The sequence below is a fragment of the Budorcas taxicolor genome, chromosome 2 (genome assembly GCF_023091745.1).
Source record: "Budorcas taxicolor isolate Tak-1 chromosome 2, Takin1.1, whole genome shotgun sequence".
Taxonomy (NCBI): Eukaryota; Metazoa; Chordata; class Mammalia; order Artiodactyla; family Bovidae; genus Budorcas; species Budorcas taxicolor.
Window position 1 is genome coordinate 74,932,515 of NC_068911.1, and position 14,636 is coordinate 74,947,150.

The 14,636-nt window shown below is 39.7% G+C and overlaps 1 protein-coding gene across 1 annotated transcript in view; it reads right to left on the bottom strand.

The window, feature by feature from the left end:
- Positions 1–966: 966 nt before the first annotated feature.
- The window catches only part of CSRNP3 (cysteine and serine rich nuclear protein 3), a 76,966-nt gene continuing 63,296 nt past the window's right edge, over positions 967–14,636 (bottom strand). The window contains exons 3-4 of the mRNA XM_052635979.1: positions 4,460–4,756; positions 967–2,019 (exon numbers count right to left, since the gene is read on the bottom strand). Coding sequence (XP_052491939.1) covers positions 967–2,019; positions 4,460–4,756 — 1,350 coding nt within the window. The remainder of the gene's footprint in view (positions 2,020–4,459; positions 4,757–14,636) is intronic.

Genomic DNA, 14,636 nt, shown 5'->3' on the forward strand with positions numbered 1-14,636 from the left:
ATTTTAAAAATGTTTTTTGTTTTTAATTTTTCATCTCAAAGAGTTCTTAGTCCCCACCCCTCACAAAGTACCATGAAGGGGCACTAAAGTGCATTTTGATGCAGGGGAGTAGAGTTTGAAGGTGCTGTCCAAGCTAAGAACCAAGATGATGCTGTGTTTAAAAAAGAAAGGCAATTCCTTCTACCTCCATCTCTGGAGTCAGCTGAGGGAGGGCAATGAACTAGGCCCTCACCAGAGGATTGTCCTAACTCTTAACTTTAGAGAAAACTGTGTAAGGACCTGCACATACAGACTCATTTGTTTGTCCAAAATAGCAAAAATAGGCCTATTTCACCCTTAAGAAAGTATTTGCAAATCTGATCAGACATGATCATAAAAACATGAATGGATTCCAGAGGCAATCCATGTGGGCATGCTCGGTGGTACTAACTATGCATCTTCAGCTGAAAAGAACATGCTGCAGTTCGTTTTCATCAGAACATGACTTCTAGCTACCATAAATAAAATACACATGGGGCAATTAAATCTTTTTCTTACAATAATAACTTTTACATTAAAAAGTCACCGTCATCTTCAGATATATCGAAAATTAGGACTCTAAATCTCATTTCCCAGTCTTAGTTAACAATCTTGCACAGGCCCGATAATCCAAAACTTGGAGCTCTGATCTAAACAGCTTGGCAGGTTTCACACAGTTTGACAGGTAGGCAACTGTGAGATATGCTTTTTTTAAAATTAGCATTTTCTATCAAAACAGTCTGAAATCATTTAAAATCCTCATAGAGACTGCGTTTGTGCAATGGCACAGTCATGTAGCTAGAAAGGAGAAAACAAAATACAGTCTGGAAGCTTCACCACGGGCCAAGTTTTCTTGGTCCTCAGTTGAAACCACAACGAGCCCAGGAAATCCAATTAAATACAGTGCTTTAAATAGGAGAAGAGTTGGTCTTAGAATAACTTAAACTACTAAACAGGGACAGTCTCGACCACGGGCGATTTGATGCACTCTTCGTGCAATCTACTCTTTTCTGCAAGGCTCAAAGGATCTTCAGCAGGATGCTCTGAAATGTGACTGTCACCATTCATCGCAGAGACAAACCCTTCCTGGGAGGGGCCTTTCAAGTATGAGTGAAATTCCACTTGAGGATGACTGGACCTGTGTTCGGGATATAAGCTGTTGCAGGGCACGCCGCCGTCACTTTCCGAAGAGGAGCAGCAAACGATGACGGAGGGGTTGGCGGCTGGATAGTGGGAGGCGCCGTATGCCTCTTCGGCTTGCCGGGCGTAGTCCACGAACTGCTCCGGGGTCATGGTGTAAGGCACCAGCGAGAGGGTACCGCTCTTGACAGTCTCTCTTTCCGGATAGTTCTCAGAGATCTGGTTGGGAGTTCCTGGAATGTGGCTATCTATTTGGTAATAGAGGGTCGAAGAGTTGGCATAAAAAGGAGCGTTCTTTGAGTGGCTCTCGTGGATGGCGGTGCCATCGGAGTAACAAAGGACGGAAGGAAGAGGGACCACCTCGGCGTGGGGACCCAGACCTTCCACGAAACTGTCCCCTTTCTCGTCGTCGTCCTCTTCCTCCTCCTCCTCCTCTTCCTCCTCCTCTTCCTCGGACTCACTGGGGGCCAGGCTCTGTGTGCTGGAGTCCGTGACTCCGCTGCAGAAACTGCTGCCATCCTCCTCCTCCTCCTCCTCCTCTTCCTCCCCCTGGCAGTCTAACTCCTCGGCCGACTGCAGGTGCAGCACGGCAGCCTGCGGTTCCGTTTCAATCTCGAAATTGTCTGCGAGAGCATATTCGACGGAGTGAGCCACCGGGCCCATGGAACTACCGTGCGCACTTATCTCCCCGTGGCAGCCGTTCAGCGCGGGGATTTGCTGCTCTCGGTTTTTCTCCAGTTCAAGTTTCATTATTGTGTGCAAAAAGTGAGTCCGGACACGGATAGGATTAAATTCAATTCTACCTGCTGTGTTACTGCATCCTTCTTTAGTGCAGCCACAGGGGAAAGACATTCGATCCACCTTGGGAGGAAGAACACAGATTAGCCCCCCTGGAACTCTGAACAAATCAAATCAAAATCCGGTACCTCACGGCAAACCCTTGGAATCTGGGATGACAAACCCACTTACGCCAGAATAAATGACAATCAAACAGTAAACAGAAGCAAAAGGGGAAGTGAAGGCTTACGACAGAAGAGTTAAACTAATTTTAAACCTATGCTTCATATAACAATGAGTTGATGGTAAGATTTTAGTCCGTTTATCCCTCCTGTGCTTTCTTTACTTCTGTTTCCATCCTCCCTTACCCCTTCTCTCCTGCCCATTAATTTCGGTCCCATTTTTTTTCCCCCAATGCGGCTCTCTTTTTTCCTGAGCTCTCTTTTTTCAGCAGCAAGCCAGCTCACATGCCCAATTTTATTTTATTTTATTTTTTTTACATGCCCAATTTTAAACAAATTGACTGCCCTCAATACCCATCTGCTATTTTTAGTCTAAATAACATGACACTCCTTACACTAGCCATGAGTTTTTTCTTTTCTTATTGTAAAATGAACTTCTCTGCCTGAGACACCATTTAGTCTCATGCAGCCTGATAATTCACTCGCATTGGTTCACTGTCTTATTCTTCTTGGTACTTGATGCACTGTGGGGGCTGCGATAGGTATGCACATTCATGACTGTGACTGGTGGATTCCGGTTTAGTTGCTGGCTCCCGGTCCCCGTCCCTCCCTTAGACTACAGGCTTCTCTAGAAAGCGAAAGTGAAGTCGCTCAGTCGTGTCCGACTCTTTGCGACCCCGTGGACTGTAGCCCACCAGGCTCCTCCATCCATGGGATTCTCCAGGCAAGAATACTGGAGTGGGTTGCCATTTCCTTCTCCAGGGGATCTTCCCGACCCAGGGATCGAACCCAGGTCTCCCGCATTGCAGGCAGACGCTTTAACCTCTGAGCCACCAGGGAAGCCCCCACAGGTTTCTCTACAGAAGCTGCTTATTTAATCAATACCCCCAAATTACTCCAATAGTTGGACTCTATAGATACAGTGATTGGGTTCAGCAAGGGCTGTAAGACTGAGCTCCTCACTCAGGTGATGAGTGGAATTCTGGGCATCCCAAGGAACGCCTAAGATATGCTTACTGTCTTAGACCCCATCTGTATGCAGACCAGAGTATAGGCAACCAGGAAGAACTTGCCTTTCTTGCTACCTTATTCAAGCTCAGGAATTTCCCATGTCATCCTGGCCCCAACAAAAAGCAGTAGCAGATGTCAGAGCCAGAATCTAGAGCCGGCTTTCTAAGCTGTGATTTCCTTTTCTGTGAATCCACCTCAAGCAACTGCTCAGTTCAGGAGAACAGCCTTCTCCTTTTGTCTGCCTGAGGGCTTTAACTGAAAAAGTTGAATTTCTGCATAAAATACCACCCCCATCTAATCACATAGCACCAATGCTGCAGATGGATAGGAACCTGAGAATCATCTAGCTCAGGGGTTGGTAAGCTTTTTTTTTGTAAAAGGCCAGAGAATAATCTTAAGCTTTGTGAGTCATACAGTCTCTCCAGCAACTACTCAACTCTGCTGTAGAATTATGAAAGCAATTATAGGAAACATGTAAACAAAAAAACAAAAACATGGCTGTGCCTCCATAAGACTTTATTTACAAAATCAGGTGGTGGGCCAGATTTGACCTGTGAGTAATCATTCCCCAACCCCTGATCTAGTCTAGCCCATTCAGGTCAGAGGTGCAAAAACTGAACCCAGTAAGCTTACCTGACTTGCCAGTTTCACATAGTGGCAGAAAACAGAGCCAGGAGAACTCAGTTTTCTGAAGTTCCAGTATAATCATTATTTCACTAGTCTGCACCACTTCTAACCAATCATCATTTTATAGCCCATGGATGGATTAGAGAATGCAAACTCAAATGGTGGGGATGACATGATCTCCCTGGCTGCTTGTTAGAAGCCAAAATGAGCTCGTATAATAAACGAATCCAAGGGGAAACTGATAATTTCAACTGATAATTGCAGCTTGGATTGCCTTTCACACTATGTCATATGTGTGTGTATATATATTATGTAATATGTGTATATATACACATTAATATATTATATATACACATTTATGTATTATGTATACTATGTATATAATACATGTATTATATATACAAATATTATATAACATAAATATATGCATGTAGGTAATACACATATATAATATATAAATTATGTACACATATATTTACATAGATATGTATATATGCATGTTTATATAATATATATTATGTATAAGTATATATATTACATATACTCATGTCATTGAATTAGCATTTCTCTCTCTTGAATCATGTGTCTTGCCTTGCTTCAGTTTTTTTCATGTGTGGGAAACTTCATTACATGTAACACAACTGCCTCTTAGTGGATAGTGTATAATGTCTTGCCTTTGGGTTCCCTGAAATCCCAATCCTTACCTGACACTTAATGCCTGCCAGGCTGCAGGTACACGTTTCTGGATCACAGAACACCCGGCAGTCACAACCACAGTCCTCTCGAGACAGGCGGATGGCCCTCAACTCATGCTTTTCCTCCACATCAATCTTTTTAACTCCAGAGGCCCGCAGCAGTGCTCTTCGTTTTTTTGTCGGCAGGGGTTGAAGAAAGAAGTACTCATCCACCTCGGTATTGTCTAAATCAATATCATCATCAGAAATGTCATCCACTGTAAGAGTGCTCGCTTCTTCAGATTCCACGGTGCCATTCTTTGTCATCTAGAAATACAAAGCAGCAAATAAGAGACTTAGCAGGTTTGAAAATCCCCACTTTTGCACTTGGTAAGAATGAAGTTATTATATAACATTATGTCCCCATAATCCGTAAGTGTTTATGGATAGGTGTGGGAGATTAAGAGATCTACACTTCCACTTACAAATGATTCATATGGGATGAAAAAAACAAAAAACTGTGAGTCAAATCATTTCCTCTTACTTTTCTTTTTAGAGAAGTTACAGGAAGGCACATGAACATATCAAAATGATAGGCTTTTATATGGACACAAGACCGTTAATTGGAACTCTTAACCTCCTAATCTAGGAGCTACAGTTGTTGGAGCCTTCAGCCAACATGATGCGAAACAGGCCAAAGGTTACAGATGCCCATCACTGAAAGCTATCTTTAGACTCAGTTCATGATGGACACATTTGATGTTGGGATAAATGTATCCTTGTTCAGAGGTGATAGCATCTTAGTGGAAGCTGCTGCCACCTAAATCAGCAAAACATGTCCTTGAAACAACTCTGTCTTTTGGGCTCCAGAGAAGCCATGCACTAGGAAATAAAGTTTTGCTGCCCTGTGCTGTTTGGATTACGAACATGGTTTCTGTACAGAATGTTCCATGAATGAGGCCTTGATACGAAGCAGTCAGTCAGGTCAGTGTGCTCTCAGTAAGACAAGAGCAGATGGCAGTGAGGCAGGCTCTTGCACACAGGTACCCAAACAAACTCCACCCTCCAACGAGTTCATAGGAGACTACCCACAGCAGTACCTTCTGCAATAGAGCCCCTGTGGGCGGCTGGGTCTCATACCATAACCGTTCTCTTCCATGTATATTTCCTTTCTAAATTAATTTCATTCATCAGGAAACCCAGAGTCAGTATTTCACTTCTTACTGCTATATCACCACATAACATGTTTTCTTCATAAACAAGCATTTAGAAAGAGACACTTTCTCTGAATATGAGCAAAACATATATTCTGAGAAGCAGCTCAGGAATGAATGCAGAAACTCAGTAGGGGACTATTCAAGGAAGTTCTAAATAGAACTTTTTTGATTCTTTAGCTTTTCAATGTATTACTTTATGGATTTCATTAACTGTAACCATTACTATGCTTTTTGATCTTAACAACAATTCAGTTATTACCCAGTTAAAATACCCTGGTGACACCAGACATCATTTTCTCATCTTCATAGGAAAAAGTCTGACATTTAGAGAAGAATATTCATTACTGACCAAAAATCCCAAACTTGACAACTTGACAACTCTAAATGTATTGAAAAACAAATAAAAGGTTGATCTTTGCCCTTAGGTGGAGGAAACAACACAGTAGCAAGTGTGTGTGTGTGTGTCTGTGTGTTGCAAAGAGTCCCTGAAATACATTCTCAAAAGCTGTTGATTTATTATATAAAATTTTTGTTTTACTTCAGAGCTTAAATCTGTGTTCTAACAAAGTTAAGGCATTTCCTTTTATTGGGTTTTGTTTCTTGCTGTGATCTGTAATTTACTACCTTTCTTGAAATTTCTTTATAAATGCATTGGTTAAGCTGTTTTCACTTTTGTTTGATGTCCACTAATAGGATATGACTTTGTTTGGCTGCTATTAGCACTTTTGTTAATTCTTATTTGCCCACAGAAACATCTTTCCATCTGTAAAGATTTGACTTTTGAAGGAATTCAAGTGTATAACTGCCCAACATATGCTCAGTCCTGCCTAACATATACTCAATTAACCAACAGGAGGCTTACCTTTCCTATTTTGTCATTTCTGTGGGATTTAAATTATGTTTTCATTAATTCCTGGCTTGTCTATGTGAACTTCATCAAAGTTCTGACTCTGCAGCACATGCAGGACACCCAGGACTTGGTTAGCATGATTCATTTCAGTACCTCCTTCCTACTTAATCTCCGTGTTCTATAATATTTATGCTCCCTGTGAAGCTGGTAACATCACAAAAACAACAAAGAACTTCATTTCATATTGACAGGGCTTGATTTTTAAAAAAATAGTGGCAGCTGTCATATAACACATGGAATCTAAAAATCAATAAAAATAAGCAAACATTTTAAAAACATGAACATTTTTAGGACAACATGAATAACCCAACTGGCATCTAAGAATGAAAAAGAAACAACTGTATCTCAAATAAACTACAGATGATTCTTAATCCAATACCGCATGATCCACTGATCCCATTCCTGAGCATTTATCTGGAGAAAACTATAATTTGAAAAGATACACGCACCTCAGTGTTCATTCATAGCAGCACTATTTACAATAGCAAAGACATGGAAGCAGCCTAAGTCCACTGACAGAAAGCTGATAAAGAAGATGTGGTGTGTGTGTATATATATATACATATATATATATATGTCTGTGTGATGGAATAGAAAACGAATGAAATGACCCCATTTGCAGCAATGTGAGTGGACCTAGAGATTATCATAATAGGGGGAGTAAGACAGACAGACAAAGATAAACATCGTATGGTATTGCTTACATGTGGAATCTAAAAAAAATGATAAAATGAACTTATCTACAAAACAGAAATAGACTCACAGACAGAAAAGAAATTTATGATTACCAAAGGGAAAGGAGAAAAGAAGGATAAGTTAGGAGTTTGGGATTAAAATATACACACTACTATATATTGTATAAAATAGATAACAAACAGGGTCGGTTGTTGGTTCCCTGTATGGCACAGGGAACTCAATATCTTGTAATAACCTATAATGGAAAAGCTTCTGAGAAAGATATACATATACATATACATATATATATATATACATATATATATATAAACTGAATCACTTTGCTGTGTACCTGTCCCTTAAATGACAATAAGGAGTTTCATTTTAAAATAAAAATTCAGTTAAGAATCTAAAAATCCTTGATACAGAGTGCAAACTATTTTCACTCTTGTTCAAGAACACACAAGGGCCGTAATGAAGATTTTCAAAATCTCATATTATCACTGAAGTGGTCTGACAAGGTTTTCGCCTCACCGATCCAATATCATCTCTGCCATTTCTAGTGAAGACTGGAACTATTCCAGTTCATCCTAGTTAACTGCCTTGTCTTCCCTCCTCACAGTATCTGGTTTGGTGTGTAACCACTGACAGGTACTATTCTCTGCTGTCCCCTCGGAAGTCTTTCTCCAACTCTCTCCTCCAGGATATGCCCATTTGCACCTTTAAAACTCAGGCCAAACCTACTGAGCTTAAATGCTCTTTTAAATTAAAGTATTGCATACATTATTTTCAAATGCATTTTCTATATTACAGCAATGGAGAAATAAGTCAATGAGCATTTTATTTCTGTTCACTAACTCATGTTCATTTCACTTTCAAGATCTAGTACAACAAACTCTGGGGAGTCTTCCAAGACTTCCTCATCTGTTTTTGCCTTTGTTTCTGCATCTCCTTTACCCCATGACCCATCTTCACAGGAATATTTATTTTGTACAATTTTTTTTCTCTTTGACATGAATGATACCTTTAAATGTCTTTTTCCTATCTTAAAATAGAATCATTGAATTTTCAGACATTAGTTCATCAAATGCAGCCTCCTTATTTTATGCATTGCTGAAGCTCAGATTATTAACAATTACATCTTCTCTAAGACATGCTTATAGAATCTAATCCCCTGACTTCTATTTTAGTATGCTTTCCCTGTATAAAACAGATGGATTCCAAGTTCAGTGGTACCTAATGCAGTATGGGGACTATTAATATAATGTGAAATTAAACCACAATGTGTCTAAAAAGTTCCTTTGTTTATAAAATAAATGCATACAGAGTAACGACCACATTCAAAAAAATGCTCTCTTTTGAAGTTGATTCCTTAGAAGACAATCTGTCTTGGACCATTTCTGGCTCAGTGTTGTTTTCCCAAAGAATGCTGCCTTTCCAAGAGCTCAAAGAAGGCTTGCCAAAAAAATGTGATTTAAGGAGACCATCAAATGATACTGACCTTCAAACCTGTTTGTGTGTGTGTGTGTGTGTGTTTGTGTGTGACAGAGAAGGAGAGAGAGAGATTGGAGGTGGGGGTGAAAGAGAGGTGAGAGAATCAGATATGAGATAATAATAGCAATATGAATAACAATAGTTTTGAATCTGCATGTCACTGCTTCAAGCACTTTACCTGCATAAGCTCACTGAGCATCACAAAATATCTCATAAAGTAGATATTAGCATTAGATTGTTTAACTGATGGGGAAACTGAAGCACAGGAATGCTAAATAACCTGTCCAAAATCATATGTGGTGAGGTATGTACTATGTCAGAATCCTAAATATTAACTCTGCAGCTTGTGTTCTTAACTGCTTTGATAATTACTGAGATACACTCTTTTTATATGTTTAATATATATTCAGTAATCTTTTATGCTTATTTTGCATTAGGCTCTAGGTGTGTTGGTGTATAAGATATGGGTCTTGAAATCAATGGATTAGAGAAGAGGAATCTAGTAATATTTGAAGGCAGGAGGAGAAGGGGACGACAGAGGATGAGATGGTTGGATGGCATCACTGACTCAATGGACATGAGTTTGAGTAAACTCCAAGAGTTGGTGATGGACAGGGAGGCCTAGCGTGCTGCAGTCCATGGGGTCACAAAGAGTCAAACACGACTGAGCGACTGAACTGAACTGATAATGATTTTCTAACTGAACGTGGACACAGGGCATTGAGACTATGTAGAAGGGGCAACTGGTGGCTCAGATGGTAAAGAATCCCCCTGCAATGCAGGAGACTGGGGTTGGATCCTGGGGTTGGGGACAGTCCCTGGAGAGGGAAATGGCAACCCTCTCCAGTATTCTTGCCTGGGAAATCCCTTGGACAGAGTATCCTGGTGGGCTACAGTCCATGGGGTCACAAGAGTGATATAACTTAGTGACTAGACCACCAGAAGCGGCCTCTAGTGGTGGGCAAGTGGTGGAGTGAGGAGGGTAGACTTCACACCTAAGCTTGAATCTGAAGATGGAGTAGCAGTTAGCTGAACAGGTGGAGGCAGAAGGCAGAAGGCAGTCCCTGCTGAGCAACAGTAGGTTTACAGGCCTGAGATGGGACAGAGCTTTCACTGGCCTACAAAATATCCAGACTGGATGAACTTGTGTGGCATCCCTTCCTGTCTTGGCCCATAAGCAAAAAATAAAAAGTAAATAAACAGAACGTTTTCAGAAAGTAGCATCCCCCTTCCTCTGCCTTCGCCATCTTCAGGTGATAAGTAATGTCTTAACTCATAATTTGATTTAGTGATCCTTAGCTTATATTTATTTATTTCATTTATGTGTACATGTGTTTATCCTGTATTGGAAATATCTCCAGGGATGCTGTGTGTGTGTGTATTTGCTTTGTTCTAATGATGCTACTTAAGATAGGACTTAGTTCTTGAGCCACTGTGAGGCTCTACAGACTCACTCTACAAATTAAAGGATTATAGCTTTTCTTAAACAGAATTGAAACTCCTTACTTTTGCAAATCTATCTGATATATACTGATAAGTATGAGTAAACAGTTTCCAAAGCCCAACAGAGTAAAAGTTTTGCCCATCTAAATATGTTTGAGGGATGGGACATGTTACACATTACTTCCAGAATCAGCAGAGTGATTCTTAGACTATCCTGAATCAAGGACCAGATGGGATGGGGGAGTGAGTGGGGTAGGGGATTGGTGAGTGGGAGATTGTCACCTCAGTAGTCAATCTTTTTTTTCCCCTATATCATGTAGTGAATATATTCCACTGTAAATTCCAACAAGATGAGCTTTTTGATGAATTGAAGGCTTGAAGAAACTAATTTAATGTAAAATAATTATAGCGAGGGAAATAGTACTGAAAATGTGGATCGACCATAATGCTAAAAACAAAGCAAAAACCCACAAAAATAAAAGCACTTCCTTTCAGTGGTTTAATGTGTTCTTAATAGTAAAAACTCCTGGTTATTACAAAGTCATTAACACATGTATCAGTGATAGTGGCAATAAGAATGTGAAAAAATAATTCAATTCCACAAACACTGATTGCTGCCTATAATAATAAGGGTGATGTGGAGAATGACCCAAGCCATCATATATTGAAAACCAGGTGCTGAACTCTCTACTTTATATAAATTATCTCACCTGATGTGCAAACAATCATAGAAAGTATTTTAACAGTTGAGAAAATTGGAGCATGAAGAAGATAATTTGCCAAAGTCTAGCTACTTAGATAATTGGTGACTGCACTGAGAATCAAACTCAGGTTTGTTTGACTCCAAAGCTTGAGCCAGGCTCACAAGACCAGTTTGGAGTGAAAATTCTTAGAATAATATTAATAGAAAACCTGAATAGAAGAAAAGAGAAGGATATGGTTGCAGCTACACTCCAAGAGCTGATCTCAGTGCTGCGGGGCAGGAAGTAAGAGAGCAGAAAAGCTTCCTTATAATTAGCTCATTCAGAAATTTAAAAAAATATATATGATTCATACACAGAGAACAAGAGCTCAAAAAAGAATACAGGAAGCCAGCTGAAGATATGACATTCTCACCAGTTAGCATTTCCTTTGAGTAATCTATTTTGTGCGCTTGTGGAGGTGTTCTTTCTAATAGACATGCCAGCAAAAGAAGCTAGTCCAAGTGATAGCTACCAGTGCTGACCTCATGTGTTACTTTTGATTTTCCCAGCTGACTTGTAACTCGTTTACCCTGTGCTATATGCTTAGTCACTCAGTCGTGTCTGACTCTTGGGACCCCATGGACTGTTGCCCACCAGGCTCCTCTGTCCATAGGGATTCTCCAGGCAAGAATACTGGAGTTGCCATTCCCTTCTCCAGGGGATCTTCCCAACCCAGGGATCGAACCCAGGTCTCCCGCACTGCAGGCTGATTCTTTACTGTCTGAGCCATCATTGCCATAGTATGCTGCCTAATTTTGTAGTAATATATTAGTTTTGGTGATTGGTTTTATGTCTATCTCCCTCATTATAATGGGAATATGTTGAGAATAAGGACCACCAGCTACTAGTCTGCTGGGGACATGATCATGTAATAAATATGATAGAGTGTGGTAAGTGCAACAAAATATATGAGCAAGTTATAGAAGCAGTGGAGAGGAGCAAACGACAGACAAATAAAATGGGAGGGAGCTACAAAGACACAAAATAGAATCATTTACTTCCTATTCTGATTCTACAGTCTGTATCAAGAAGAAAAACCTTTAAACAAGAAATGGAAGAACAGATACGTTAGGAAGAATTTCACGTAAAAAAAGAAGGTGGGAGATAGTGAAAGAGTGCTCAGCAGTTTTATGTAAGAATCCTTAGGCCTGGGCTATTCATGTTTTAAATCAACAAAAAAGTTGAAAGTTATGACTGCTCTGTCTAGTATCTGCAAAGAGTCATGGAGAAAGGAATTAAAGGGTAATCAAAATGCAAGTGAATTATTCTTTTTAAAACTGCAAATTCTAGATAAAATTCCAAAAAAAGATGATTTAAAAAGATGGTCTCTGTACAGGTGAGAACAGGGAACAGTAACTATAAGACCTTTGCCTGGGCTCACTAAGGAGAGAACGTCCATTTGTCAAATTAAAGTCCATGCAGAATCTTAACCTATTAAACAAACAAAACTGAGAAATCTATCCAAAGCCCTGACCTCATGGAACATAAGCGGAAAACCAGTGATCTAGTCTTGAGATTCTCTGATGAAGTTTCTTATGTTCTGTACATGGAAGGATGGAATACTAGCTGATTAATAAGGGTATGGTTGAATGCATGGATTTTAGTTAGTTGAAATGCTGAAAATATTTCAAAGAACAGAGATACTCAGCCTCTTTGCACCACCAATAAGGCGCGTGCTGCCTAGAGATCCTATTGGCAGTAGAGACCAGCCCAGGAAAGGAATCTCCATGAACGTCACCATGGGGTGGTGACAAGGACCCTCTGAGAGGGTATTATGAACTTGGCCCTGTCTTGTTAAATGTAATTTTTAAATAATATCTTGGATGGATAACTAAAAGGCAGGTTAGCACATTTTTCAGATGATAAGATCAAGTTCATTCAAATAAAAAAACCAAAATTTTATTGACTGCTCTCTGTACACCATGTATAGTACTAAAGAGGACTCTTACCCTGGAGACGTTAAAAAGTTTTAATTTGCATGATGATGCAGGCCTGATTTACCAGGCCTGATATGCATGTTTGCTTCATTGTCTTTTTGCTGTTGTTGTTTTACTTACCACCAGCATAATATGAACAAACAAACAAAGATCTTGATTAAGATCCAAAAGCTCCTGTACCTTTAGCATATACCTGTGGATAGAGTATCTACAGCTTGGTTAGCAGGTAATGTAACATATCCCTATGTACTGAAAAAATCCCATCTTGAGTGCAATGTCCAGATCAAGTTCCATAGTTTTTAACTGGAGTGTAATAGCTTTACAATGTGTTTGTTTCTGCTGTACAACAACATGAATCAGTTTTATGTATGTGCATATCCCCTCTCTCATGAGCCTCACTCCCACCCCACCGCCAGGTTCCATATTTTGAGGTAGACATTAATAAACAGCATTATATTCAGAAGAAGTAACCAAGGCTATAAGGTGTCTGGAAAACAGGAGCATTAGAGAAAAGAACTAAGGATGTTTAAATCTAAAGAACAGAGACACATGGAGCCCATATAACCTATTGTCAAATAGTTGCTTGTCCATCAAGACTGCTTTCAAACACCTGGAGTTTGGAGAACAGGAATAAGATTTATTCTATGTCTCTGGAGGCCAGAATCAGGGTCAGAAGGTATAATTAGATGATAGCAGGTTGATCAATATGAAGAAGAGCTTTCTAACAATTATCACTACAAAATGGAATGGGCTTTCTCAAAAAGCAGTGTGTGTTTATATACAGTAGTATATATATATATGTTAATCCCAACCTCCTAATTTATCCCTCTCCTTTCCTCTTTTGTAACCAACTTTACTTCGGTAAAACATCTGCCCGCAATTCTGGAGACCCAGGTTCGATCCTGGGGTCGGGAAAATCCCCTGGAGAAGGAAATGGCAACCCACCCCAGTACTCTTGCCTGGGAAATCCCATGGACAGAGGAACCTGGTGGGCTAGTCCATGGGATCGCAAAGAGTCAGACACGACTGAGCGACTTCACTTTCACTTTCACTATACTTCAATCCTTTTTTTTTAAAAAGCAATGTGCTTTGGGTTGCCAGAGGTGTGCAATGAGAGGCTGGATATACATATCTGCATTTGTATACCCAAATACACACAGGATATATATTTGATGAAAGGAATTCCTGGTCACATGTTATGCGTTGAATAAATAGTCTGGGTGCTAATGTCTCTGGCAAACCAAACTAAAACATTCATATCACTTTGATATTCAGTCAGATCTTACAGTATAAGTCTTTGGCTCATTAGCTGTTAATTGTAGGTGGCAATTTGGAACCAGATTCATTATGTTTGGCTGTTTTGTCAGCTGATAAGAATTTCAACAAACTGAATTTACAATGAGGCCTTGGTTTACATATTACCCCAAAAGTCACCAGAAAAGATGACAATATCAAAAAATAAGACATAAATTTTCCATACATTCCTTTATTCTTCCTTCTGGTTTAGACAAACATTGTCTGTTTTAGCAGAGGCTAATAAGTGAAATAAATCCAAGAGTGTGCTGGTAAATATTTAATAACTATGTCTCAGAAAAAAAAGGGAGGGCTGTTTCTAATTTGTTGTCGAGTTTGTTGTGTTTGTCTAATGTTGTGTTTGCTTTCTATTCCCATTATTGATGATTTCAAGCTACCATGGGGGAAGAGGTCAGTCCAGTCCACTTTAGCGATGAATTTTTATACGCTGACTCCAGAACACAACATGAGCCCCAAATATTAATGAGAAAAATC